This window comes from Schistocerca piceifrons, chromosome 2 (assembly GCF_021461385.2).
Source record: "Schistocerca piceifrons isolate TAMUIC-IGC-003096 chromosome 2, iqSchPice1.1, whole genome shotgun sequence".
Lineage (NCBI taxonomy): Eukaryota > Metazoa > Arthropoda > Insecta > Orthoptera > Acrididae > Schistocerca > Schistocerca piceifrons.
Window position 1 is genome coordinate 611040177 of NC_060139.1, and position 26821 is coordinate 611066997.

The 26821-nt window shown below is 42.2% G+C and overlaps 1 protein-coding gene across 1 annotated transcript in view; it reads left to right on the forward strand.

The window, feature by feature from the left end:
• Positions 1-26821, forward strand: part of LOC124775662 (dynein axonemal heavy chain 8-like) — a 605208-nt gene that overhangs the window by 148400 nt on the left and 429987 nt on the right. The window contains exons 11-12 of the mRNA XM_047250489.1: positions 3487-3700; positions 7379-7731. Of these exons, the coding sequence (XP_047106445.1) occupies positions 3487-3700; positions 7379-7731 (567 nt within the window). The remainder of the gene's footprint in view (positions 1-3486; positions 3701-7378; positions 7732-26821) is intronic.

Consider the following 26821-nt stretch of genomic DNA (forward strand, 5'->3'; position numbering starts at 1 on the left):
TTAGATAACTATTGTCAAGTTGCACGACTATTGTCACTGTCATCACGTTTTTTAGATAAATAACTGAATACTTTATAACATTATGCCAATCTTCACATAACTCATGGGAAGCTTGTGTATTTTTGATTTGGAAATACGGCAGTATTATCAATATCTTTAAGTATTTTTCAACATAACGCAAATATGAGACTGTACAGATTGTTTGAACACTGCATAATAATGGCTGCCAGCACAAGTAAGGTAGTTCTACAATCATTGATTTTTTTCGGTTTTTAATTTTTTTATTTTTTAAATTGGCTTACATGGTTCGGATACTTTTGATCATACACTATAATAGCCACTAACATAACTGAGTTAGATTGGAAATTTTGAATTTTTAAAATATTTTTTAATATTCTGCCATTTTGCATTTTTGAATTCCCAATATCGTCATATTGATGAGTCATGTATTAAGATAATTTATGATGTCATTGCCCATGACGTGTAGGCAACCCTCACTAGCTCTTGCACTTAACTCCAAAGTGGGCCAGGACCGACATAGCTGTTCTGCTGCTAAAAAAATACTTTACCTGTTGTGACATGTAATAGAAGAGACAAGTATGTCTGTCTACACTCAGATGTGTAGTAATATTCCTTCAGACCATTTTGGAAATGAACCCAGGCCTATTACCAAGAATCTGAACAATCTTGCTGCGCGACGCCACAGCTCCTGTCAGTTCGTCTTATAAATGAGGGTGAAAATCTTCCAGATACTCCCAGATGTTATTTGACAGCAGTAAGTATACATGTCCTTCCATCTAATAATTTAGGATTACAGATAATCGATACTATATTCTTACTTTAAAATTTTTTTTTGGTGTTTCACACGTTTTAAGAACCATAAAAACAAACTAGTTTGCTACATTAGTTCAATGAACAAAATATTAGTCACTCACTTAAAGGAATGCACTGGTCATTTAGGAGCGCTGTAGATGGTAATAGGACTGGTACTACGTGGTCATGCGACGCACCACCGCCGACGTAAATGTTGATACCCATTCGGGTGTATGGAATCAGCACAGTAAGATGGTCTGGCGTAGAGACGCGACAATGGCACAAATGAATTATCATGTTTGGACGTCATGACACAGTGGATGAAGTTGCCCGTTTTGTGGGTGCATCAAGACCATCTGTCTAACGTGTCTACAAGGGGTGATGTAACATTCGTAGTCATGTAACATGGTGTAAGAGTACTGGTCGTAAAAATATCGTAACTACCAGGTAATAGTGGTATGCCATGACAGTGATAACCGCTTTGAAACTCGACAGAAATGGATGCTGTCAGTAAATGTAGATCGAATTCAACCAGTTTCCGAGTGAAGATTGTGAAATGAACTGCTTGCAAAGGACACTTGTAGTCGGGTACCTCGCAGAACGCTATTACTCACAGCCACACATAAAGCTGCACTATTCAATGGCGCAAACAACTCAGAAACTGAGCAGTTCTTATCTGGAGGAGTGTAGTGTGGCCCCGGCAAGTCACACTTTTGCCCTTTTCAAATGATTTGAGTACATCGACAACGCAATGAGGCATTTAACCTACGGTGTGTGGTAGGTTAATTCAAGTCAGAGATGGTTCTGTGATTTTTGGCGGAGTTTGTCGTACTACAAGTTGCACCCACTCGTTAGGGCTACCGTGAAAATGAGCCAGGATGTTTACTTCCAACACTCACAGTGACGTAGTGTAGTCCTCACTTCCAAACCTCATGATGAGAATACTGTGAGCATTCCCGCTTTCCAAGGTAATAAAAACTGTATTTACAGAGTGACACCCACATGTTCCTGATTTGATGAACATTTAGATACTCTACAACACCTCTACTGAGGCGCTAAATCAGCCGATCTTAAATCCATAAAAATGTATGGTACTACACTCTTATGACAAAAAAGGTGAAGGACCACGACGAAATTATCCGAATGGGACGGAAGTCGGTAGAAGTGATGCACATGTACAGACAAACAAATGAATACAATTTCAGAAAAATCGGATCATTTATTCAAGAGAAAGAGCTTCACAAATTGATCAAGACAGTAACGTGTTGTCACACCTCTGGCCCTTATGCAAGCACTTATTTTGCTTGGCAGTGATTGACAGATTTCTGGATGTACTCCTTAGGGGTTCCAAATTCTGTCAAATTGGCTCGTTATATCGTTAAAATCCCGAGATCGTTGGAGGGCTCTGCCCATGATGCTCCAAACGTTCTCAGTTGGGGAGAGATCTGACTTCTGTGCTACCCAAGGTCTGCTTGGCAAGCATAAAGACAAGAAGCAGAAACTGGTGCTATGTGCGAGCGGGCATTATCTTGTTGAAAAGTAAGCCCAGAATGCCAGAAAATGGGGCGTAGATACTACGGTCGCAGGTTCGAATCCTGCCTCGGGCATGGATGTGTGTGATGTCCTTAGGTTAGTTAGGTTTAAGTAGTTCTAAGTTCTAGGGGACTGATGACCACAGCTGTTAAGTCCCATAGTGCTCAGAGCCATTTGAACCATTTGGGGCGTAGAACATCGTCGACACACCGCTGTGCTGGAAGGGTGCTGTTGATGACAGCCAAGGGGGTCCTACTATGAAAAGAACTGGCACACTTGACCATCATTCCCAGCTGTCAGTCCAATGGCGGGCGACAAATAGGTTGGTATCCCAGCACTGTCCAGGGCGCCTCCAGACACGTCTTCGCTGGTCATCGAGGCTCAGTTCGAAGCGGGAAAACAATTCTACTCGAGTCAGTGAGATTCCAGGCCGTGCTTACCAAACCCAATCTTGGCCAGCAAGGTTGTGCGATCTCTTCAAATGGTTCAAATGGCTCTAAGCAGTATGGGACTTAACATCTGAGGACATCAGTCCCCTAGACTGAGAACTACTTAAACCTAACTAACCTAAGGCATTACATACATCCATGCCCGAGGCAGGATTCGAACCTGCGTCCATTGCAGCATCGCGGTTCCGGACTGAAGCGCCTAGAACCGCTGCGCGATCTCTTCCCAACTGAGAATGTTTGGAGCATTGTGGGCAGAGCCCTCCACCAGTGTCGAGGTTTTAGCGATCTAACGCGCCAAATGGACAAAATTTGGCACGGCATCCCGTAGGAGGACACCCAACAACTCTGTCAATCAAAGGAAAGCCGAGTAACTGCTTGAGTAAGAGTCCTAAGTAGACCAAACTGTTATTGACTTCATCAATTTATGAAAATCTTTCTCCTGAATAAATGATTCCATTTTTCTGAAATTGTAATCATTGAACTTCCGGACTTCCTTTCTCGCCGAATTGTGACTTTCATAAATACTAGAGGCGTTGTTAACAGTATTAGCGTCATGCTCCTTTGTGTGAGTTAATTTTTTGTCTGGTGAAATTTTTCGGTAGTCCGGTGCAGTAATTTCTTCTTCAAATGGAGGAGAAGCAGAGTAAGAACGGCTTGTGTGCTGCCATGCGTCATGCTGTTACATTTGCAGGTTTGAGAAACTAGGTCTCGAGTGCCTGAAGCTCGACGAGAAGTACCTGGAGGTGCTAGAGAAGTTCCAGAACCAGATCAACGACGTGAAGGAGCGCTACAGGTCTGAGTGGGAGGCGCCGCCCATCCCACACAATATGCCGCCCGTGGCCGGCCGTGTCGTCTGGTTACGACAACTGCTCGACCGTGTCGAGCAGCCCATGAAGATCTTTGAGGTGAGCTAAGCTTGCCTCTTTGCTCGTTTACTCATGGTGTTTGTAGTGTACATTCAATTTCTAAGCCACAGGGGATAGCATAATACGTAGCTTGGTTAATTAGTAACACATTCCTAAATTATTTGTGCTACATATAGAAACAGTTACACCGCTCAATAAAATTAGGGGAACATACCTGTGGGCCATACTCCATTGACCAATGCTTGAGGACTGGGTATGTTACCAAATTACACCTCTATTTTTCACAAATTAGGTACACAAGAAAACATCATTACATTCTCGATCGATTTCATAAAAACAGCTGAAATGTCCGACAGTAAAAAGAACTGAAATGTCCAACAGGTGTTGGAAAGAAAGTGTAACCAATCATTCGTCCCGTCATCCCGGGTGCTTTTCATAGGGCTTTGAGAGCTTCAGTAACATGTATGCCCTCTGTGAGCGCTTGTCACTACCTGATACCCGTGTGGCGCGCTCAGTGTAAGTTCCGGAGCTCACTCTGTAATATCCGTTCCCATTCTTCAGTGAGAGCCCATGAGAATTCTTGGAGAGTCTGTAGTGGGACAGGATGACCACAGAAACGTCTGCCAAGCACGTCCCACATATGCACGATGGGGTTTAGATTGGGGACTCACCACCGGCCGTTCCCTTTTCTTCATGTTCTAGGCTTTGCAAGACACAAGACATCTCTGCCGACGCCCGCTACCTGGCATGAAAAGGAATTCAGAACCACCACAATATGCAGCAGCTACCATGTTGTCCAACAAAATCTGTTCACTGTACTGCCTGGCGGTAAGCTGGCCATGGACAACGACAGGATCTGTAGTGCTATCATCACTGAAGCCTCCCTACAGCATACAAGACCATGGAAATCTGTCAATGTACTGGACATTTGGAGATACTGAAAGCCTTCTACTTACGTTTCAAATCTAGGCATTAATAATAAAAAGGCAAGGTGCTGTTAATCAGAACTCAGGGAGAAGTTGTGATCTAAATGACAATAGATTTATTCTTCCTTAACATCACAAGACAACAAAAATGACTAAAGAAACGTCACTCAAACATTTTTATTTGGCAAACGTTTGCACTAACATGGGGTCTATGGTGGACAAAGTGATCAGCTGGGGATCGACACATAACACTAACCGGAACACTAATCGCTTTATCTGACTTCATACACGTGAATCCTGGCAATGGCACATAAATACACTACCATCAAGCATCTATTTTCTACCATTCCAAAATGAAAAATATATTTCGAAAGAACGGGGTACTGAGAAACATATACTGGAGAATACTTTACGCTCCTGGTGATTAGGGCGGCACACCACAATGCGTTCGGCGACTGAAGTCATGGACGGCCGCAATCTGTTATTAATGGCGCGCGCCCGAAAGATGCAAGTAAGCGGCCTCGCGTTCGGTTAAATCGGAATGCAGGTACTTTCCTATGAGCTTCTGAAATCTTGGTGGATTTCAGTGTGCAGGTGGACCCATTTGCTGGTCTGCTAAACCACTTTGACTCCGAGCCACGGCTAAGCGTGACGGAATATGTCAAATGTTTATACGGCCGACTCAAGACAAATAAGTACACCCACACATCACTCGTTGTGTGCGTGATGCTAGAAGCAGTATCTCTGATGCTTCAGATGGTGACTGGCACATGCTCTAAGTGGCACAAAGGCAAAGGACACAAGTCTTGCCGTTTGGGTAGAGACCTGCAGTTCTTTACTAGCGAAGCGCCAGTACGAGAGTGTTCTTCTCTTTCTGTCCGCTTCCTCCTCAGTTTGGTAGCAAAGCTCATGTACATCTTAGACTTGCCCCACTTTAGCACAAGCCAATCACGAGTTGGAGCGTGGCGTTCGAAGCTCGGAGAGCGCCCCTTGCTCTGCATACACCGATTTGACCAATCAGAGACTTTAAAGTTAATTGGGAAAGAAGGAAAAAACATTCAGCTTCGCGGCCTCTTGCCGACGCGGTTACACCATGTCTTTTGCTAATAACAAGGCCAGGATGGAACTAAGCCCTCCATAAAAGCTTGTTATCTCCCCTGTTGCGTCCATTTCAAAGTTTCAAAAGAACGATCATAAACTCGAAAGCCTCGTGCTTTCACAAATATGTTTTGTAACAGAGTCTAGACGTCTGGGCGCCAGTGGCCATGTCCCACGGAAATTCACAGAATGCTCACAGATGTTTTGTCAGCTTTCTGCCTAACAAGGGCCCATCCTCTACTTTATTGCCAGTCTAAAATGCGTTGGCCATTGCAGCGGCGACTTCTTGACGGTAGTCAGTCTACCTGGATGTGGCTGCCTCCCGACCAGCGCCAACCAACGTGTCTGCACAATGAGACCGCGGAACTTAGCCGTCCGGAAATGTCTCCCCCAGGTTCCGTAGAAAAAACGCGCTTCCCTCAGCCCACCATCACCATGTGCTTTTACTGCATTTGTTTAAATCAGCACCCTATTCCTTTGAACGCAGGTAAAGCTTACCATTATTCCTCCCCTAGAGCACGCAAGCAAGAGCATTAACTACTGCCCACCATTTCATCACGATGTATGAAGTCAAAATCGCAATAAAGATCACATTCCCTAAAAACATGAAGCGGCATAACACCAAATTAGAAGTGAGAGTGCCCTACAATCTCTCAATACTACTCACCACAAGTCTCCACACTTGAACAGGGCCATCACCCTTGCGTCAGAGGATATCTGGATTCGTGTGTGAATAACTCATATCGCCTGTGACGAAATTGTAAGTTGACATGGGAATGACAGAACTGAAGGAGACCTGCAAGACGTTGTCATGAGAAGCTAGATACTCGAACAGGACGTCTGGGCCGTACAGTCATTTCTCGTAACCTATTCATTGCAGTCTGACCGGACGCAGCGGCTCTAGCGGCCCTTCTGAGGTCGTCTTGCAGTGTTCTGGCAGTAGCCTTTTGACGCCACAACACAGATATGGCCGCATATCAGTATTCATGTGGGGTTATAATGCCTCGGCGACCTTGCTCAACATGCCTTGTGTACTGACCTGTCTCCTGTAGCTTGTCCAAAACCTGTGGAAGACAGATGGAGAGAGAGTGACATCTGCATCAGCACGAACGAAAGTCCATCGTTTGTGAATCAAACGAACAGATGTTGCATTGCATGTGTTTTGTTGTATACAACATCCACAAATGATGACTGCCATTTGTGTACATCACTAGAAAACACTGGGACACTGGCACTTATTTCCTTCTGAGGGGTCACCTGAAATTGTAGGGCATGACGTTGCCAATAGATGACGAATGAATTTAACTTTCACATTGTAAGCGAAGATCTCAAGCCATGCTGTAAGACCACAGGTACCGCCTCTATCAAAATTGATTTAACGTACCAGAAGTTTATACAGGTGTTACCCAAATCCTCTTGGACTGTGTTTTTAGAATCTCAACTAAGGCCCTAATTTTAAAAAAATGTTGCCGTTGTTCGTTTACTTTTCCCGTGAAGGAACATCACTCGACGAAAAGAAATTGATTCGAATTCCACCAACTCTTGTCCGAAGTTTGTACGTTTGGGCATCGAGATCAGTTACACTGTGACCACGCACGTATCGGCGTACCAATTTTTAAAAGGGAAGCCCAATTCGGCAGACGTAGGTCGTCACCGGAATGCCCCGCTGTCAGGGCCCCTCTTTCTTACGCAGGCTAACGAGCAGGTGATGAAGTCGTCGAGCGCGCGGCGCGCCGCCAAGCTGTACGACGAGCTGGCGGAGAAGCTGTCGATGGACGAGACGGCGCACCACGAGGAGTGGGTGAAGCAGGTGTCGCGCACGCCGGAGCTGCTGTCGTGGCCGCTGATGGTGCGCCACCCCAAGTCGCGGCGGCTGGCGCCCGCGCTGGACCCGGCCGTGTGGCAGGCGGCGCGCGAGGCCTACTGCATGATGCGCCTCGGCCTCGCAGTGCCGCACACTGTGCAGCTGCTGCTGGCGCACGAGCCGACGCTGCGCCGCTACTACGACACCGTGCGCCACCTCATCGCCAGGAACGATGCCGTCAGGTTACGTTACATTACAGTAGTTTAGCTGCAACTGGAGCCATAGATCAAGTAAATTTTTTAGATGACAATAATTATTTGCCGCACTGGCTGCCGCGAATTGGATTAGAAAATTCTTTTCTTTCTTTTCCACTAATGCGCAGTCTCGTAGCCATTTTCAAGTGACTGAGATACATGTCAGATGTTGTTGTGGTCTTCAGTCCTGAGACTGGTTTGATGCAGCTCTCCATGCTACCCTATCCTGTGCAAACTTCTTCATCTCCCAGTACTTACTGCAATCCACATCCTCCTGAATCTGCTTAGTGTATTCATCTCTTGGTCTCCCTCTACGATTTTTACCCTCCACGCTGCTCTCCAATGCTAAATTTGTGATCCCTTGATGCCTCAGAACATGTCCTACTAACCGGTCCCTTCTTTTTGTCAAGTTGTGCCACATACTCCTCTTCTCCCCAATTCTATTCAATACTTCCTCATTACTTATGTGATCTACCCATCTAATCTTCAGCATTCTTCTGTAGCACCACATTTCGAAAGCTTCTATTCTCTTCTTGTCCAAACTATTTATCGTCCATGTTTCACTTCCATACATGGCTACACTCCATACAAATACTTTCAGTAATGACTTCCTGACACTTAAATCTATACTCGATGTTAACAAATTTCTCTTCTTCAGAAACGCTTTCCTTGCCATTGCCAGTCTACATTTTATATCTTCTCTACTTCGACCATCATCAGTTATTTTGCTCCTCAAATAACAAAATTCCTTTACTACTTTAAGTGTCTCATTTCCTAACCTAATTCCCTCAGCATCACCCGACTTAATTCGACCACATTCCATTATCCTCGTTTTGCTTTTTTGATGTTCATCTTATATCCTCCTTTCAAGACACTGTCCATTCCGTTCAACTGCTCTTCCAAGTCCTTTGCTGTCTCTGATAGAATTACGATGTCATCGGCGAACCTCAAAGTTTTTATTTCTTCTCCATGGATTTTAATACCTACTCCGAATTTTTCTTTTGTTTCCTTTACCGCTTGCTCAATATACAGATTGAATAACATCAGGGAGAGGCTACGACTCTCTCTCACTCCCTTCCCAACCACTGCTTCCCTTTCATGTCCCTCGACTCTTATAACTGCCATCTGGTTTCTGTACAAATTGTAAATAGCCTTTCGCTCCCTGTATTTTACCCCTTCCACCTTTAGAATTTGAAAGAGAGTATTCCAGTCAACATTGTCAAAAGCTTTCTCTAAGTCTACAAATGCTCGAAACGTAGGTTTGCCTTTCCTTAATCTTTCTTCTAAGATAAGTCGTAAGGTCAGTATTGCCTCACGTGTTCCAACATTTCTACGGAATCCAAACTGATCTTCCCCAAGGTCGGCTTCTATCAGTTTTTCCATTCGTCTGTAAAGAATTCGCGTTAGTATTTTGCAGCTGTGACTTATTAAACTGATAGTTCGGTAATTTTCACATCTGTCAACATCTGCTTTCTTTGAGATTGGAATTATTGTATTCTTCTTGAAGTCTGAGGTATTTCGCCTGTTTCATACATCTTGCTCACCAGATGGTAGAGTTTTGTCAGGACTGGCTCTCCCAAGGCCTTCAGTAGTTCTAATGGAATGTTGTCTACTCCCGGGGCCTTGTTCCGACTCAGGTCTTTCAGTGCTCTGTCAAACTCTTCACGCAGTATCGTATCTCCCATTTCATCTTCATCTACATCCTCTTCCATTTCCATAATATTGTCCTCAAGTACATCGCCCTTGTATAGACCCTCTATATACTCCTTCCACCTTTCTGCTTTCCCTTCTTTGTTTAGAACTGGGTTTCCATCTGAGCTCTTGATATTCATATAAGTGGTTCTCTTTTCTCAAAAGGTCTCTTTAATTTTCCTGTAGGCTGTATCTATCTTACCACTAGTGAGATAAGCCTCTACATCCTTACATTTGTCCTCTAGCCATACCTGCTTAGCCATTTTGCACTTCCTGTCTATATCATTTTTGAGAGGTCTGTATTCCTTTTTGCCTGCTTCAATTACTGCATTTTTATATTTTCTCCTTTCATCAATTAAATTCAATATTTCTTCTGTTACCCAAGGATTTCTACTAGCCCTCGTCTTTTTACCTACTTGATCCTCTGCTGCCTTCACTACTTCATCCCTCAGAGCTACCCATTCTTCTTCTACTGTACTTCTTTCCCCCTTTCCTGTCAATTGTTCCTTTATGCTCTCCCTGAAACTCTGTACAACCTCTGGTTCTTTCAGTTTATCCAGGTCCCATCTGCTTAAATTCCCACCTTTTTGCAGTTTCTTCAGTTTTAATCTACAGTTCATAACCAATAGATTGTGGTCAGAGTCCACATCTGTCCCTGGAAATGTCTTACAATTTAAAACCTGGTTCCTAAATCTCTGTCTTACCATTATATAATCTATCTGATACCTTCTAGTATCTCCAGGATTCTTCCATGTATATAACCTTCTTTCATGATTCTTGAACGAAGTGTTAGCTATGATTAAGTTATGCTCTGTGCAAAACTCTACCAGGCGACTTCCTCTTTCGTTTCTTAGCCCCAATCCATATTCACCTACTATGTTTCCTTCTCTCCCTTTCCCTACTCTCGAATTCCAGTCACCCATGACTATTAAATTTTCGTCTCCCTTCACTACCTGAATAATTTCTTTTATCTCATCATACATTTCTTCAATTTCTTCATCATCTGCAGAGCTAGTTGGCATATAAACTTCTACTACTGTAGTAGGCGTGGGCTTCGTGTCTATCTTGGCCACAATAATGCGTTCACTGTGCTGTTTGTAGTAGCTTACCCGCAAACCTATTTTTTTTTATTCATTATTAATCCTACTCCTGCATTACCTCTATTTGATTTTGTATTTATAGCCCTGTATTCACCTGACCAAAAGTCTTGTTCCTCCTGCCACCGAACGTCGCTAATTCCCACTATAGCTAACTTTAACCTATCCATTTCCCTTTTTAAATTTTTTAATCTACCTGCCCGGTTAAGGGATCTGACGTTCCACGCTCCGATCCGTAGAATGCCAGTTTTATTTTTCCTGATAACGACGTTCTCTTGAGTAGTCCCCGCCCGGAGATCCGAATGGGGGACTATTTTATCTCCGGAATATTTTACCCAAGAGGACGCCATCATCATTTATCCATACCGTAAAGTTGCATGCCTTCGGGAAAAATTACGGCCGTAGTTTCCCCTTGCTTTCAGCCGTTCGCAGTACCAGCACAGCAAGGCCGTTTTGGTTAATGTTGCAAGGCCAGGTCAGTCAATCATCCAGACTGTTGCCCCTGAAACTACTGAAAGGTCTGCTGCCCCTCTTCGGGAACCACACGTTTGTCTGGCCTCTCAACAGATACCCCTCCGTTGTGGTTGCACCTACGGTACGGCCATCTGTATCGCTGAGGCACGCAAGCCTCCCCACCAACGGCAAGGTCCATGGTTCATGGGGAAGATGTCATCATCATGTCAGATGTAACAGCGCTAAAATGCAGGCCTAATGTAAATGATTCATTCATTTTAAAAGTCTCGTTTTTATATGTAATACTTTGGAAAATATAGAGCTTTGAAAACGATTGTATCATTTACAGTACCTCTGTTCAAGATGGTCCCTATTTGTGGAACCACCATGCTAAAAGAAAAACAGGTTTTGAAATTTAAAGTCAAGTTATATGGCATGGGACGGGGAAAACCGTTTTTGTGACTGTTTTGGAAGTTTCCATCTTGGACGCAACTCGTAATTTCCTAATTTAAAGGCGTTGCGACATGTAAAACGAATGGAGAACTACACGAGAAAAACGACGCCATTCTTTATCGAACTACGACTCATGCTTGTTCGTTGAAGTCGTGTGAAAGCCGAGGGCATTAACAACTGATATCAGGAGAAAGAAAGTAGTGGAAGAAGGTGGGTACGAACCCGTTTTGGACCGTCTTAATCGGTGTCATGAAGATTACAAGGTCGTCCACTAATTACCATCGCCCTCTTTCCATCCCCCCACCCCCACCACCGGCCCACCTAATCCAACCCGACGGAGTTAGCTCTGGAGCCAGAAAGGTCTGGTTTCGAATCCCAGTATGTTTAATTTTGTTATATGTCACCTATTTTCCATGATTTTAGAGGTTCTCGATTTTGGTTTGTGACAGCACAATAAAAAGCTCCAACAGCACAACTGAACTACGATAGCATAGAAAGTTCTGAATTCGATCCCCAGCCTGTTTAATAATGCAATTGGACTATTACAATAATATCAACACTTTTATGTGAGTTTCATGAAGGTCTAGTAGCACAACTGGACCAGCAATAGGATAATTTCGTCTTCATCATGTTTATTTTTCTTAAATTTCGTGTGTTTTACACACAAGATTAGATATTACGAAGAGCTGTGGAGAATCCCCACTTATGCTTTAACATGGCGCCGTTTTATTATTATAATCAATTACGCTCGTCAAATTGATAACCTTTCATAAACAAGGTTGTCAGTGGTTCCGCTGTCACCGCTGAGATATGCCTGATACGCAATAAAATCTTCGACAATAAGACAACATGGAACTAAAATATTTAACAGCGTGATGTAGTTTTACTTTGGGAGTCCGCCATTTGACAGAACTATGGACCATCCTGTACAAATTTAAAACTACCGTTCGTTGTTTAATCGGACGAATGGAAACTAAAATAAAATAAAAGAGAACTCAGCTTAGTATAACCAATGAAGCGGACATATTTGAGCTATAGTCAAACATTATATAGGTGGTACGTTGCTAAAACGAAGCTGGTAGTGTGGCATGCGATAGAATTCAAGTAGAAGTGATCACCATTCAGAAGGTATTGACAAAGTATTTCAGTACGTTACCGTACTTTAAGATAAACAACTTGGCACCAATTGACTATTAAACAACTGTGAGGTAATAGACCACTTTCAAGTATAATAGAGTACTCGGCTAAGTAAAGTGAAACATCGTGGCCACCTGGTCAGAAATAAAACTGAGCGATGAGACATGTTGGCTTTTTTTTAAATTTAAGTAATCTTCATTCATTTATGAAAGTGACGTAGTATATAAATCAACGTCAGGAAGGCTGAAAAGGATTAAAATCTCTTTATTCCGTTCGCGGGGTTCAAAGGGAGCTCATATTTACATTTCTGTTAGCATATAACCAACTGCTTGAGCCGTAGTTACAAATTTTTAGAATAGTAACGAAGTGTGGTGCAAGGAAAACAGGTCCGCCGGGACCATCAGCAGAGAAAGTTGAGCGTGTGTGGGAATCATTCTTCAGGAACCTGAAGAAATCAACTACTTGTGCGAGCAGAGAAGGTTATTAACATGCGTCGACTATTCGGGACAATGAACTTCGGTCTCACTTTTGCAGTGACTGTCAGCGGCTGCTGGAGGAAGATGGTTTTTCATAAATTTGGTTTACAGAGACGAAGCCACATTTCATATGTACGATAAGGTGAATCGTCATACGGTGCGTGTTTGAGGCACACTACACGTGATTGTGGAAAACATTCGTGGTTCATCTAAATTTAATTCCCTTAGTGCCACGTCCTCTTCAAAAGCTTGTGGACCATTTACTTCGCGGAGAAAACGATGACTAGTTTCGTGTGCCTTTACGTGCTGCAGCAATGGCTTACGCGCAAACACAGAAAGACGGTGGAGACTTGTTTCAGACGTTTGTGATTAACATAATACCAAACTGCCGCAGATGGCATTGAATGAACTTCCCATTATGATCCCTACATGGTCACCTGACTTCGTGTGATTTCGTCTGATGGAGCTGTGTTGCAAGGAAGGATAATTAATCCAGTTGCTGATGTGCTGGTACGTGTATGGCATGAGTCTTATCATCTTGTTGACGTTTGCCACGTCACAAACGGAACCCACATTGAGCACGTATAACATAAATTAAAACTATGGAGAGACGCTCTATCCAGTTATACAGGATGAAAAGTATTTAAACCGACAAACTCTGGGAGGTTGTACGGCACGTTAAAACAAATATTTTTCCCTATGTCATTTTTTCCTATGAGAATTATTTAAACCGGTGGTGGCCGTACTAGGTACTACGTAGCGCACCACAACGGACGAGCTGCACAGCGGGTTTAACAACAACAATATCCTAATCGCCGTATCCCGCATAATACGACGTTTGCTGCTGTGTACGAACGTCTGCGTGAGACCGGGTCATTTAGCAGATTACCTGGACAGGGACGCCGTCGCACGGTAAGAACGCTGCAATTTGAGGAAGCTGTCTTGCAGCACTTCTATCAGCACTCGTGAAATTGCACGTAACATGGGGACGAATGAGACGAATGTAAGAACAGTCCCTCGAGAGCAATTGTTACGTTCATTTCACTTACAACGTGTTCACAACCTGGAACCAGTTGGTTATCCACCCGGAGCACAGTTTTCGCTGTGGTACCTGGAACAGTGTGAAATGCATCCTACATTTCCACCCTCTGTGTTGTTTACCGATGAAGCAACGTTCGGGCGTGATGGAGTCTTCAACATGCACATTTCGAATGTTTGGAGTTAGGATAACCCACATGCCACAGTTACTAGTGCTCATCAAGTGCGGTTCTTCGTTAATGTGTGGGTCGGTGTTGTTGGGGACTGTTTAAGTGGGCCGTATCTGCTACCTATGCCATTAAATTGCAGGCACTATTACAATTTTCTCGCCAGAGCATTGCCAGAATTGCTGGAAGGCGTCTCGCCCCATACAAGACAACGCATGTGGTTCCAATATGACGGGGCGCCGGCACATTTCAGTCGTCGTGTGAATCGATTCCTGGCCGACGGTTCCCAGAAACGTGGATTGGCAGAGGTGGTCCTGTACCATGACCTGCTCGATCCCCAGATATGTCCCCTCTGGACTTTTTTTGTGTGGGGAGAGATGCGCAACCTTGGTTACGCGACTCCTGTTGCATCAGAAAAGGATCTGGTTGCCCGGATAGTAGCAGCAGCAGGAACAATTCAGGATACTCTTGGGGTTTTTGCCGTGTCAGACAGAACATGATCCGACGGTGTAACCTTTGTTTACATGTCAATGGAGGCATTTCTGAAAATCTACTGTAATAGAAATTGGGTTGCGTTTATGTGTTGTCTCTTGGTCATAAAAAATGGAAATGTGTTTGTTGGTTTAAATAATTTGCCACCAGAGAAATCTTCCTCTACCGGTTTAAATACTCCACATAGGGAAAAATGACATTAGGGGAAAATATTTGTTTTGATGTCCCCTACAACCTCCCAGAGTTTGTCGGTTTAAATACTTTTCACCCTGTATATGTCTATTTTTCTACACATCTTGTAGTTTCTTACGTAGCTGTTTTTTAGATCCCTGGAAGTACCCATGATCGGCCCTATACTGGGAGTAAATCCCTTAAAAGTTCTAAATTTTGTGTAATGTCTTTTCAGTGTTTAGTGACCAAAGTATTTACTTCCTTCCTAAAATCAGGAAACTTATTGCCTTGCAAGACTGTAAACTGAACCTAGACGGAAATACTATATTGAGGTTTAAGCTCTTGTCTCCGTGTTTGTTTACAAATAAATTTACTGTTGTATGGAATCTGCCTTCTTTTCATCAGACACCGTTTGCTAATCTTACAGTATCGTGAGTGGTTTTTTATCTTCTATTAAACAACAAGAAAAATGTCCTTTAATATCTGTACGTATATAAATTGGAGTTTTTAAGAAAGTATTCACCTATTTGAAAAACAGACGATTTTTGTATATATACGGTGTTACCTTCCACATGTTATGGTCTTGCATTACAGTTGTGTTTCTTCCAGTTTATGATCTGCAACCATAGAGAATTTAAAGTACATCGAAAATTTTGGACTGGGGGTGTTATGGTTAACATTATTTTGTTTAGTGCGGAAGTGTGTGTGTGTGTGTGTGTGTGTGTGTGTGTATGTATGTTTGTGAAACATATTGCATAATATGATTCACTCACTTTTTCTGGTTACTCCAGTACTTTCACTGTGAAAAACTGAAATTTTTTAAGTTTCACTGTCACTGTTTAAAAACCTACTAACACAAAATTGCAAGCTGTTGAACAGTAGAAGTAGTACTGCGCAAAAGCTGTAAATCTTTGAGAGGTATATATGTCGCTGTATGTGTGTGTGTTTATGGGTTAGTGCAGTGTGACCGTTCTTTGAGGGCAGAGAACAATTCTATTATCTATTTATTTCTCTTCCTTTATTATTTCTCTTCCTTCGACTATTGCTTTGTAAGTTTTCTTCAATTATTAGTTTTTATGGTGGGCGGGGGGAAGGGGGGGGGGCTTTTGCTGCACTTGAGAACTTTAAATCTGTGTTGACGTATGTTATTCTGAGTTTCATATCCATAAGGTGTTCTGCGAATGTCGAATGACAGCTGTTAATTTTTAGGGTTCTTCTGTGTTCCGTGTACCTAATATTGAAATGTCTTCTTGTCTGTCCAATATAAACTGAATTGCAGTCCTAACAATACAGTTGGTAAATACCAGATGTGATGTGTTGGTATTGGTTGTCCTTAGTTGTATCTGTATTGAGAGATTTGATGCCTATGCTGTGAGCTGCTTTGTTGTTGTAAGTAGAATGTACCAAATGATTAGTGGTGTGGATGTTTCTTGCTCGTGTGTGCTTTTGTGTGTTTTCTGCGTGTTTGCATTCTCCATGTTTGTGTTCTGCGTGTTTATGTTCTGTGTATGTGTTTGTGTGTTGGTGGATCTGTTTTATTTTGTGTCCATTTCATTTTTATTTTATTTTTGTGGGGGTTTTATCTATAAAGTTTGTGTCGTATCCACTCTACACAGCTATTTGTTTGGTTACCTGTCGTTCATTTTTGTAGTTGTCTTCACTGAATGCAGCTTTGTACTGTGTGTGTGGAGCATGATGGAAACTGACTTGTTTGCGCAGAATCTAGTAGTTTTTGAGTTTTTTGTATGACTGTATTGGCGATGGTCACTTTCCTGAATATGGTTATACCAGTGCATTATGAGGTCAAGAAAAATTAACTTTTTGTCATTTTATGTTTTTATGATAAATTTTATTTTTGGATGGAAAGTGTTTGTCATTGTGGAGTTGTTGGATGCGACTGGCTGCATCATCTGGAAGGTATGTGATGTCATCTACATAACGATACCAATAGACTACACTATATCGCTTGGGTTTTTACCATGGTTTCAAATATTTTGTCCTCAACGTGAATAAGGAAGACATTGGCTAGGACTACAGTTACTCTAGCACCATGGAAGTCCACCTTGTAGTGAGTAGAACTGGTTGTCAAATGAGAAATAATTTTGCTCCGTGATTAGTTTTAAAGTAGTTGTTAGATATTGATGAGATTTCAAAGTGGTGCAACGACTGGCAACTTTCTTTTAATGTTCAGAAATTTAGAACTATTCACTTTACAAAACGAGAAAACGTAGTATCCTATAATCATAATATCAGTTCGAATCGGCCAATTCATACAAATACCTGGATGTAACACTTCGTCTTCTTCTTCTTCCTCTTCTTCTTCTTTTCATCGATCACAGGCCTTGAGGACCACACGCTGCATTAACGATCTGCTTCCATCTTCTTCTATCTCTCTCCACCCTGCGGAGATTCCTAATGCTGCGACGTCCTTCTCTATGTCATCTTTCCACCGTGTGCGAGGTCGGCCCAATGGTCTTGTTGCCTGGAGAGTGCTCTCAGATGGCTTCTTAGGAATTCTGTTGGTTTCCTTTCTAGCCACATGCCCAGCCCTTTGCAGTCTCCTATTTTTTAATTTCTGGACGATAGTGGGCTGCTTCATTAATTGATAAATTTCAGTGTTCTTTCGAATTCTCCATATGCCATTCTCCACCACAGGTTTCCAGAGTTTTCTCATCACTTATCTTTCGAAAGCATTCAGTTTTTCTCTTTCTTTCTTTATAAGCGTGCAGCTTTCCGAATCATGCAGTACTAGTGGGCAGATGATGGTGTTATATGTCTTCATCTTAGTGGTGACTGACAAAGCTTTACTTCCGAGTGGGCTGCTTAGAGCGTACAAACATACTTTTCTGATTCTAGAATTGTGGTCAATTTCAGAGTGTGGGTTTGGGTTTATGACTCGACCTATTTCCACATATTCTTTTTTTCCTTGGTTTATTAAAAGTCCCATTTTGCTGGCACTGTGGCTGAGAGATCTGTACGTGTTGTTCAACTCTTGTTATGTTTCACTGAGTAAGACTGTATTATCTGCGTATGCCAGGAGTTTTACTTCGCTGTGTTCGAATGGGAGGAGACCACTGTAAAGCCGTAAATTACTATCTTGAACCACTTTCTCTAACGCAAGGTTGGAGAGAACACATCTCCCTGTCGTAAGCCTGTTTTGATTGGGAAGTTGGGTGATGTGGATCCTCTGAACTTCACAACTGCCTGTGAGCCATCCATGCACAGTTGTATGATATCTTAAATTCTGTTACTTTCTTGTAGAGGCTGCTTCTGTGGATGCTGTCATAGACTCGCTAGAAATCAATTAACAGACAGTAGATGTTTTTGTTAAATCCCCAGTATTTCTCAAAGATCTGCCGAAAAGTAAACAGATCATAATTTGTGAAACGGTTTGGTTGAAATCCAGCCTGGTACTATTGAATAATGTTTTCTGTGTAAGGCTTAAGTTATGTTCAGCAAACTGATTCCTCTGTAATTTCCACATGTCATTTTGTTTCCTTTCTTGTGCATGGTGCAAATTATTGCAGTTTGTCAGTCTTCAGATAGTGTTTCAGTTTTCCGGATCATTGTGAAAAGGTTATAATTTTTTGTGTAGTTTGTTTCCACCCTCTTTTAACACCCCTGCTGATATGTGATCCTCGCCTGCAGCCTTGTTTTTCATCTTTTGAATGGTGTGTACCATTTTCTTTTCTGTGATGCTGTATTCGTCAGTATTACTGCCGTTACGCTCGTTCGTTGCGTAGTTGAAGGTTAGGTGAGGGTCAGTGAAATTTAGCATTTCTGAGAAATATTCTTTTCGTCTTACTAGAATGTCTTCCATCTGTGTTAGCATGTTGTGATTTTTATCTTTCATGAATAGGTTTTCACTCTGATAACCTCTATTACTGTTCTTTGTGTATTGAAACAGCTTCGTTGAGTCTCTGTTCCCGCTTTCCACTTCTGTAGATTCCAAACCTCCAGTTAGATATTTCCTGTTCTCTGTTCGTAGAACTCTTGCTGTCTCTCTTCTCACTGTCCTGAAGGTCTCTTTCCTGTCCTCATGCTCCATATTTTGCAGCCACAGCATCCTGGCTTCTTTCCTCTTTTCAGTTTCTCTCTGACACTTTTAGTTGAACCATTTCTGTTTCTTCACTTTCTTTCGATTGTCCAATCTTTTCTCTGATGATGCACCTGTTACTACTGTCTTTATTCTTCTCCAAGCCTTCCCAACACTATTTTCCTCCTCAGGTTCTGGCAATGCTGTAAACCGGTTATTAATTTCAGTCACGTAGGTTTCTTTAACAGACAATTCCTTCAGTCGTTCTACATCGAACTTAGGTTTTGGAGTGGATTTTGGTTACTGATTCCAAATCATCTTGATTTTCATCTTTCCTTCCACTAGGAAGTGCTCTGAGCTACAATCTGCTCCTCTGTAGGTTCTGACATCTCTTACGAATGGACTGCATCTTTGGTCTGCCATAACATGATCAATCTGATTTATAATTTTGCCATCTGGAGAGCACCATGTACTTATGTGAATTTCTTTGTGAGGGAACATCGTGGAGCAAATTCTCACATTATTTGACATGTGAAGTTGATCATTTTTAATCCATTTTCTTTTGTGATGAAATGTTTTCCTGCTGTGAGGGTGAACATATCCTCTTTACCTATTTTTCCATTACAGTCTCCAATGATAATTCTTATATTTCTTGTTAGAAGACTTCCAACTACCCTATCTAATTCTTCATAGTGCCCATATTTCTCATCTTCAGTTGCATCTTCATTCGGTGCATGAAAATTTATGAATGTTCCATCGTGCCACTGCTGTTTCATTCTGATGCAAGATATTCTTTTATTAATGGGATGGAATTCTTTAACCATATTGACAATCTTGTTCTGACAGCAAAGACAATACTGAATTCTTGCTGTTTTTCACCTCTCCCATAAAAAATGACACAATCATCCTTCGTGTGTATCCCTTCTCCAAGCCACCTACTTTCCTGTAGAGCTAAAGTGTCGGTCTTGTATTTTTTAATTCAGATATCAAAATCGCTGCCGCAACTGGTTTATTAAGACTACGAATCTTCCATGTCCCGAATATGAAATCCCGTTTCTTGTTTCAATCTCGTGAATTCCTCTTCCATAGCCTAGGTCTGTTTCCTTTAAATCCATTATCCAAGGCATATCGTTGATGTGAGCCAGAATGTATTAAATCCTCTTGCCCCGTTACGAGCGCTGTACGGGTTAAGCTTGGTGAGGGGGGCTACCATCTCACAACTTCCAAGCTTGCTGAGTAATATTTTAGATTACCATTTCCTCGGCAGACTGCCTTTCCCAGGCTCTGAGCTCTGCCTGCACTGTAGAGAAGGCTTCCGTCTCTTCCGCTGTTGGAATGTCATAAATTCTTCATGTCATCCGAGCCGTTGACATCCTCTTCACTGGTTTTGGTCCAACCCGGGTATTTAATTTCCACGGTACCCACCAGAATCTGTTTGGCCGAGCATCCCCCTATCCGCCACTTGGGGAAGTGCCCGATGGGGGACGAGCAACCCCGCACAGGGTAACGGTATATAGGGATGTGAAATGGAATGATCACATAGGCCGAGTTGTGGGTAAAGCAGGTGGTAGACTTTGGTTTATTGGTGGAATATGGGGAAACTGCAATCGGTCTGCAAAGGAGATTCCTTACAAATCACTCGTGCAACGCATTCTGGGATACTGCTCAAGTGTGCGGGACCCATTCCATACAGGACTAACAGGGGACATAGAACGAATTCCCTTAGCATCACCCAATTTAATTAGAGGCTCAGCACGAAAGGTCACAGGTTTTTTTTGACCCGTGTGCGTGTGTTACAGCGATCCCGAAGAAACTGAACTGAAAAACTCTTGAAGGTAGACGTGACTTATACCGAGAAAGTCTGCTAACAATGTTTCAAGAAGCGGGTTTAAATGGTGACTCTAGGAACATACCACAACCCCCAACTTATCGCTCACATAGGGATCGTGATGATAAGATTAGAAGAATTGAAGCGCGTACAAAAACTTTCAATCATTCTACCCGCGCTGCATACGTGAATATGATGTAGATGTAAAAGTACATTTCTTTATGTGATTTGGGAATGTCTTTTTGCTTTTGTAGGTGCTGTTTGACTATCTAGTAACAAAGAATATGTAAAAAATCTGGTCTGTTTTTCAAATTTGTGATTACTTTCTCAAAAACACAAATTTTTATATGTTTAGGTACTAAAGGGCATGTTTTGTTGTTTAATGAAGAGAAAAGAAACTACTAATGATACTGTAGCGTCATCGAAACATGTCTGCGTAAAAGATGAGAATATTGTGTTTCCTCAAGACGCATCCCACCCAAACAAAAAAATTAGAATAACCGTCGTTGTTGACATGGATTTATGCAGTTACAACAAGAAAGTTTTTGTGCACATCTTCTTGGCAGATTTTTGTGATAGGTACGAGGGCTATCCAGGAAGTGATTCCAATAGGCCACAGGTGAAATATTACAACATTTAAAGCAAATTTATTAGAAAATATTAAAACTACACGTTTTTATTATGTTTACATAACCATCATTCAGAATTAAGCATTTTTCATACTTCAGAATCTCTTTACTATAGTTTATCATGTCGCGTGGGGTCCGCTGTTTTCACGATTTGGCAAATTTGTTTTATTTTGACTTTGTAGTAAAACGTCCTTGTATTACCAACGTCATTTAACCTTATGAAGGGAGGTCAATGAACCTTGCGAACTTCGTCTGTGTGTTATCGTGTTTTGTGGACCAGACCAGCAATTGCCTAAACGAGCATGGGAAGTCGACCGAAAACCTCGCTCAGGCTGTCTGGCTCACCTCTCTGTCTCGCAACCTAGCACGCTGACCGTTAATTTGTCATACCTCATCATCATCATCATCATCAACGTCATCACAAGTCAGTGCTGAGCGCCGTGACCCCACGAACCAAGCGTCTACATTCTGGACGTCACCAGATTCTCTTAGAGCTTACTGAAGAGATAGGCCAGAGATCTTGATTTGATATATCCACCTGCACGCTGCTCTTTCCATCAGTCTCTTGCCCTCGATCTTCCCCTCCATGATCATTTCCTCGAAATTTTCTCCATCATTCTCACAATATCACCAGATAACTGAAAAATTCTGTTGTTGGCGAGAGAAGACAGGCGCCTGGAGATTCTGAGTTGCTCAATAATGGGCACATTCGTTCTTCTTTCAGTCCTGCGCCAGCACTAAAGCTCAAATATATCAATACGCAGCTTGTCTCTGCCCTTAAGTGACCATGTTTCGCAACCATAAAAGAAGACGGGGAACACGAGTGTTTCAACAAGCCTGACTTTTGTGGTGTTCGTTATTGCTCTGCTCTTCCAGATCTTGGTCAGCTGATTCATAGGCACTTGCCATACTATTATCTGTCTTCTTATCTCATCTTCCCAGCTTTTCGTGTCACAGGTGGTTGACCCAAGGTAGATGCAGGAAAACGCGACTTCCGGTTCCTTTAATCGACCTGTGAGTTGCACCTGTGCTTCTCGATCTATTATCATGAATTTTGACATGCTACGTTTGAGGTCCAATCCATATGATAGTCTACTGTCCTCTACTTTTGTTAGTAGCTCAGAAAATTCATCTTCTTTGTTGGCTAAAAGTACGGTGTCATCAGGAAAGTGGAATCTACCATCATTTGAGATGCCTTTAGTCCAACCATCAAGACCATTCCTAATGACATTTTCTGCATAGATGTTGTACTGTTGATGGGATAGAACGCAACCCTATCTGACACCTTTTGATACACTGAAGAAATCAGATGTGTCAGCACTTGTCTTTACAGATGAGAGGTGATTATTGTGTAGACTTCTGAACAATGCTGTCAAGTGTGTTGGTACACCGAATTCGGCAAGCAGCTACCATAACATTTCCCAGAAACACAGTCAAAGAGTTGACTGTAGCCAAGGAAGTAGATGAACACAGAAGTACAGAACTCTCGCGATTTCTCGATTATTTGTTGTATATTTAGAATCTGTCCACAAGATCCTTTTCCTTCAACAAGACCTGCTTGTTCTGTGGATGTGTTAATGGATTAATTATCGTAATTATCTGTCCACAAAATCTGCCACCTGAGATTGCAATGAGAACATTTTGAAAGTCTTAATCAGCATTAAATCATGGTTTCCAGAAAGGAGTTTTAACGCGCACAGATCTTGTGGTATCATAAACGTTTAGTCACGATCTCACGCAAAACATCTCGAGAAAACTGCGCAAAATTGTCCGACATTTGAGGAATTTTCTGCATTAATTCATTGGTGACTACAGACGAATGGCCAGTTCCTTCGTGATCATGAATATTTATGCTTGCACTCCTAAACAAATGACACATTTGAGACACAACACATTCAGTAGTTACATTTACCACAGATACAGCACAAATTTTGCGATGATGTCAACAATCTGAGACTGAAACTTCCTGGCAGATTAAAACTGTGCGCCGGACCGAGACTCGAACTCGGGACCTTTGCCTTTCGCGGGCAAATGCTCTGCCAACTGAGCTACCCAAGCACGACTCACGCCCCGTCCTCACAGCTTTACTTCTGCCTGTACCTCGTCTCCTACCTTCCAAACTCTGAGACTGTTTGCTACTAAATCCGTGTTGTACAACGGATTTCACATGTGGTGGGATTTTCGGTTACGATTCATTTTGAAAGGCCACTGTGGGTAAACCAGGAGCAATGTTGTACACGTTCTTCCACAGCAGCTTCCTACGTGAATCAGTGAAGAGATTGGTCCATTCCCTCCTCCCCTTCCCATGACATATGATAATGGAAGTTACTTTCCTGATAGCTTTCGTATTTGCTTCCACACATGCTATTTGTGTCCTTTTACTTGAGCGCTAATAGAGCTAGTGCACAGGGATATAGGGTGTGGAGGGGGCAAGCTTCCCCAACTACCGAGGAAACAGAAGGTTTGCAGAGGGAACTAGGCCTACCATACGTGCTACAGCCACTATACAATGAGGTGATAAAAGTCACGAGATAGCGATAGGTACGTATATAAATGACGGTAATACCACGCACACAAGGTAAAATAAAACCGAAGTGCTGTGGCGGAGCTGTCATTCCATTTCGGAAATTGTTAGGGAAATCGGTATTGCGTGATACACAGTATCAAGAGTGTGCCAAGAATGTCAAATTTGAGGCATTACCTCTCACCACGAACAACGCAGTGGCCGACGGCCTTCACTTAACGACCGAGAGCAGCGGCGGTTGCATAGAATTACCAGTGCTAACAGACTAGCAATACTGCATGAAATATCCGCAGAAATCAATATGGAACGTACGGTGAACGTATCCGTTAGGACATTGTGGCGAAATCTGCCTTTAATAGGCTGTGGAAGCACACGACCGACGCGAGTACCTTTGCTAACAGCACATCGCCTGCAGCGCCTGTCCTGGGCTCGAATGCATATCGGTTGGACCCTAGACGACTTTAAAACCGTTGACTACTTAGATGAGTTCTGATTTCAGCAGGTAACATCTGATGATAGAGTTCGAGTGTGGTGCAGATCCGTCGAAGTTATTCAAGCTGTTGGTGGCTCCCTAATGGTGTGGGCTGTGTTTACATGGAATGAACTGGATCCTCCGATCCAATTCAACCCACAATTGACTGGAAATTGTTATGTTCGGCTACTTGGAGACAATCTGCAGACATTCATGGACTTCTTGTTCCTAAGCAACGATGGAATTTTTGTGGATGACAAAGCACCATGTCACTGGGCCATAGCTGTCCGCAGTTGGTTTGAAGAACATTCTGGAAATTCGAGCGAATGAATTGGCCACCCATCGAACATTTATGGGGCATAATCGAGAGGACAGCTCTTGCACAAAATCCTGCACCGACAACACTTTCGCAATTATGAACAGCTCCGGAGGCAACATGGCTCACTGTTTCTGCAGGGGATTTCCAACGGCTTGTTGAGTCTGTGCTACGTCGAGCTGCTCCACTGCGTTGGGCAAAAGAAAGGCCGACACGGTGTAGGGAGATATCCCATGACTTGTCACCTCAGTGTATTTGTGCTTTTATTTTCGTAGTGAACATCTAAAGAAGTTTACATTGCTTGGTTGTAAACAATAAACCTACTTTTTCTGAATATTCGAAAATAGTTCTCGATAGAACTTAGAAAATGTAGTTAAATATCACGTCAACAAATACGTCATTAGAGACGGCCAAGAGTAGGAAAGGAGTTCGAGCACGTCCATTTCAAAACATTCCATCATTTGCCTATAACGATTTAGGAAAACAACGCAAAACCCAAATCTAAGTGACCGTTCCTCCTAGAGTCCAGTCCAGCGTCTTTCACAATTGACAATTGCATCACATAACCCGATTGGTCAATAAAAATGGAAACACATTGGCCATAGTTTCCTGCAGTGATTTGGAATGAGTGGGAAATGGAAATGAATATTGCTGGATAGGGTAAACAAGCCGGCGTCATATGACGAGTGAGCTAAAATTGCCATGAAACGTTAAGAGGAACTAAAGAATTCATACACGAACAATGCTTTCTGCTTTTCAATTCACTGCAGTCAGTTACATTCCCACAACATACTTCAGTCAGCCTCTAGCATTCAATTAAAGAACAGAACTAATGTATTAAATTGCTTATTTTATTTGAAATTGAGACTATAATACTACATCGTGATAGCTTCACAAATGTCTCCCAAACTGAATAACTGTCTTATTCGTTGTCAGTACAGTAACCTTGGTGCGGAAGGATAATTTCTCAGCGTTATGCACGATTCATGTTGGACGTCAACGGACAGTCATGGAACAGAACGGAACCACTAATGGTGATGTGTTCACACTAGACGGTACGTCAACGTAGGGTCTTACTCTTCAGTATTAAACCTTGAAAGTGAGATTATGAGAGATAGTCTGCGTTACAAAAAGTCCGAATATAGTATCACCATTAAGGAACTACCAAGGATATGAACTACCAATGTTATTCATAATCAGAAAAAAAAATTCATTGTGCATGTTCTTGGCAAATGTCATTTGGTAAATTTCCCCCTGCTGGCAGCTGAAAGAGTAGGAAAAATGTCGTTTGAACGTATCCGAACACCAACATTCATATGCTCTCCAAAATATATTCTTACGAAAACGTCAAATAAGATTTAGGAGGCAGTAGATATGTCCTTTTCTTAATCTTTTGTGTCCTGGTTTCTTTATAATTGCCAAAATATTGTCAAATTAACTTTTTTCTCACTCAATAGAAGTGACTTTTCACTGCCGAAGTAATTTTCTTAAAAAAAAAATACCTTTTCTACCTATTTATATTCTTTTTTATGGCAGTGCAGGCTTTTCTTTGTGTAGGTATTGTGAAACCTAATTATATTTTCACTTTCGGATATTTGGTCTTTTTTGTAGGAGAACATACATAGCAAAAAGGTGAAGTACTTATGCAACCTTTGCTATGTATCACAAAACAAACCAAGCAATACAATAAATATTAATAAAACACGCAAGCACAAAATTCAGTATTATAGCCTGTGCGAACGCGGCAAGAGGGGGCTATCTTTCAATATTAGCAGATAACGCCAGTGTGTTCCATCATCGTCAAGACTTTCTTCCCGAGAACGCTTTATGGTAACATTCAGGGTACCGTTCCGTCGAATGCCGTCATTTGAAAGACATTGTGGACTGTGAGTCTTCATATTCTCGCGGTGTTTTACTTGATCTATAAAACTGTAAGAATTCAGCCGTAGCCAAACTTTGTCTGCTGCTGATATTTTGCCTCAAAACTGTTCAACCATCTTTGAAGCGAGCGGGAATAATTGACGGTAGAACGCTCCCGTCCACTTTGTCTACTGGTCGGGCAAGCCAATACACTGCAAATCTTAGTTGAAGAAATAC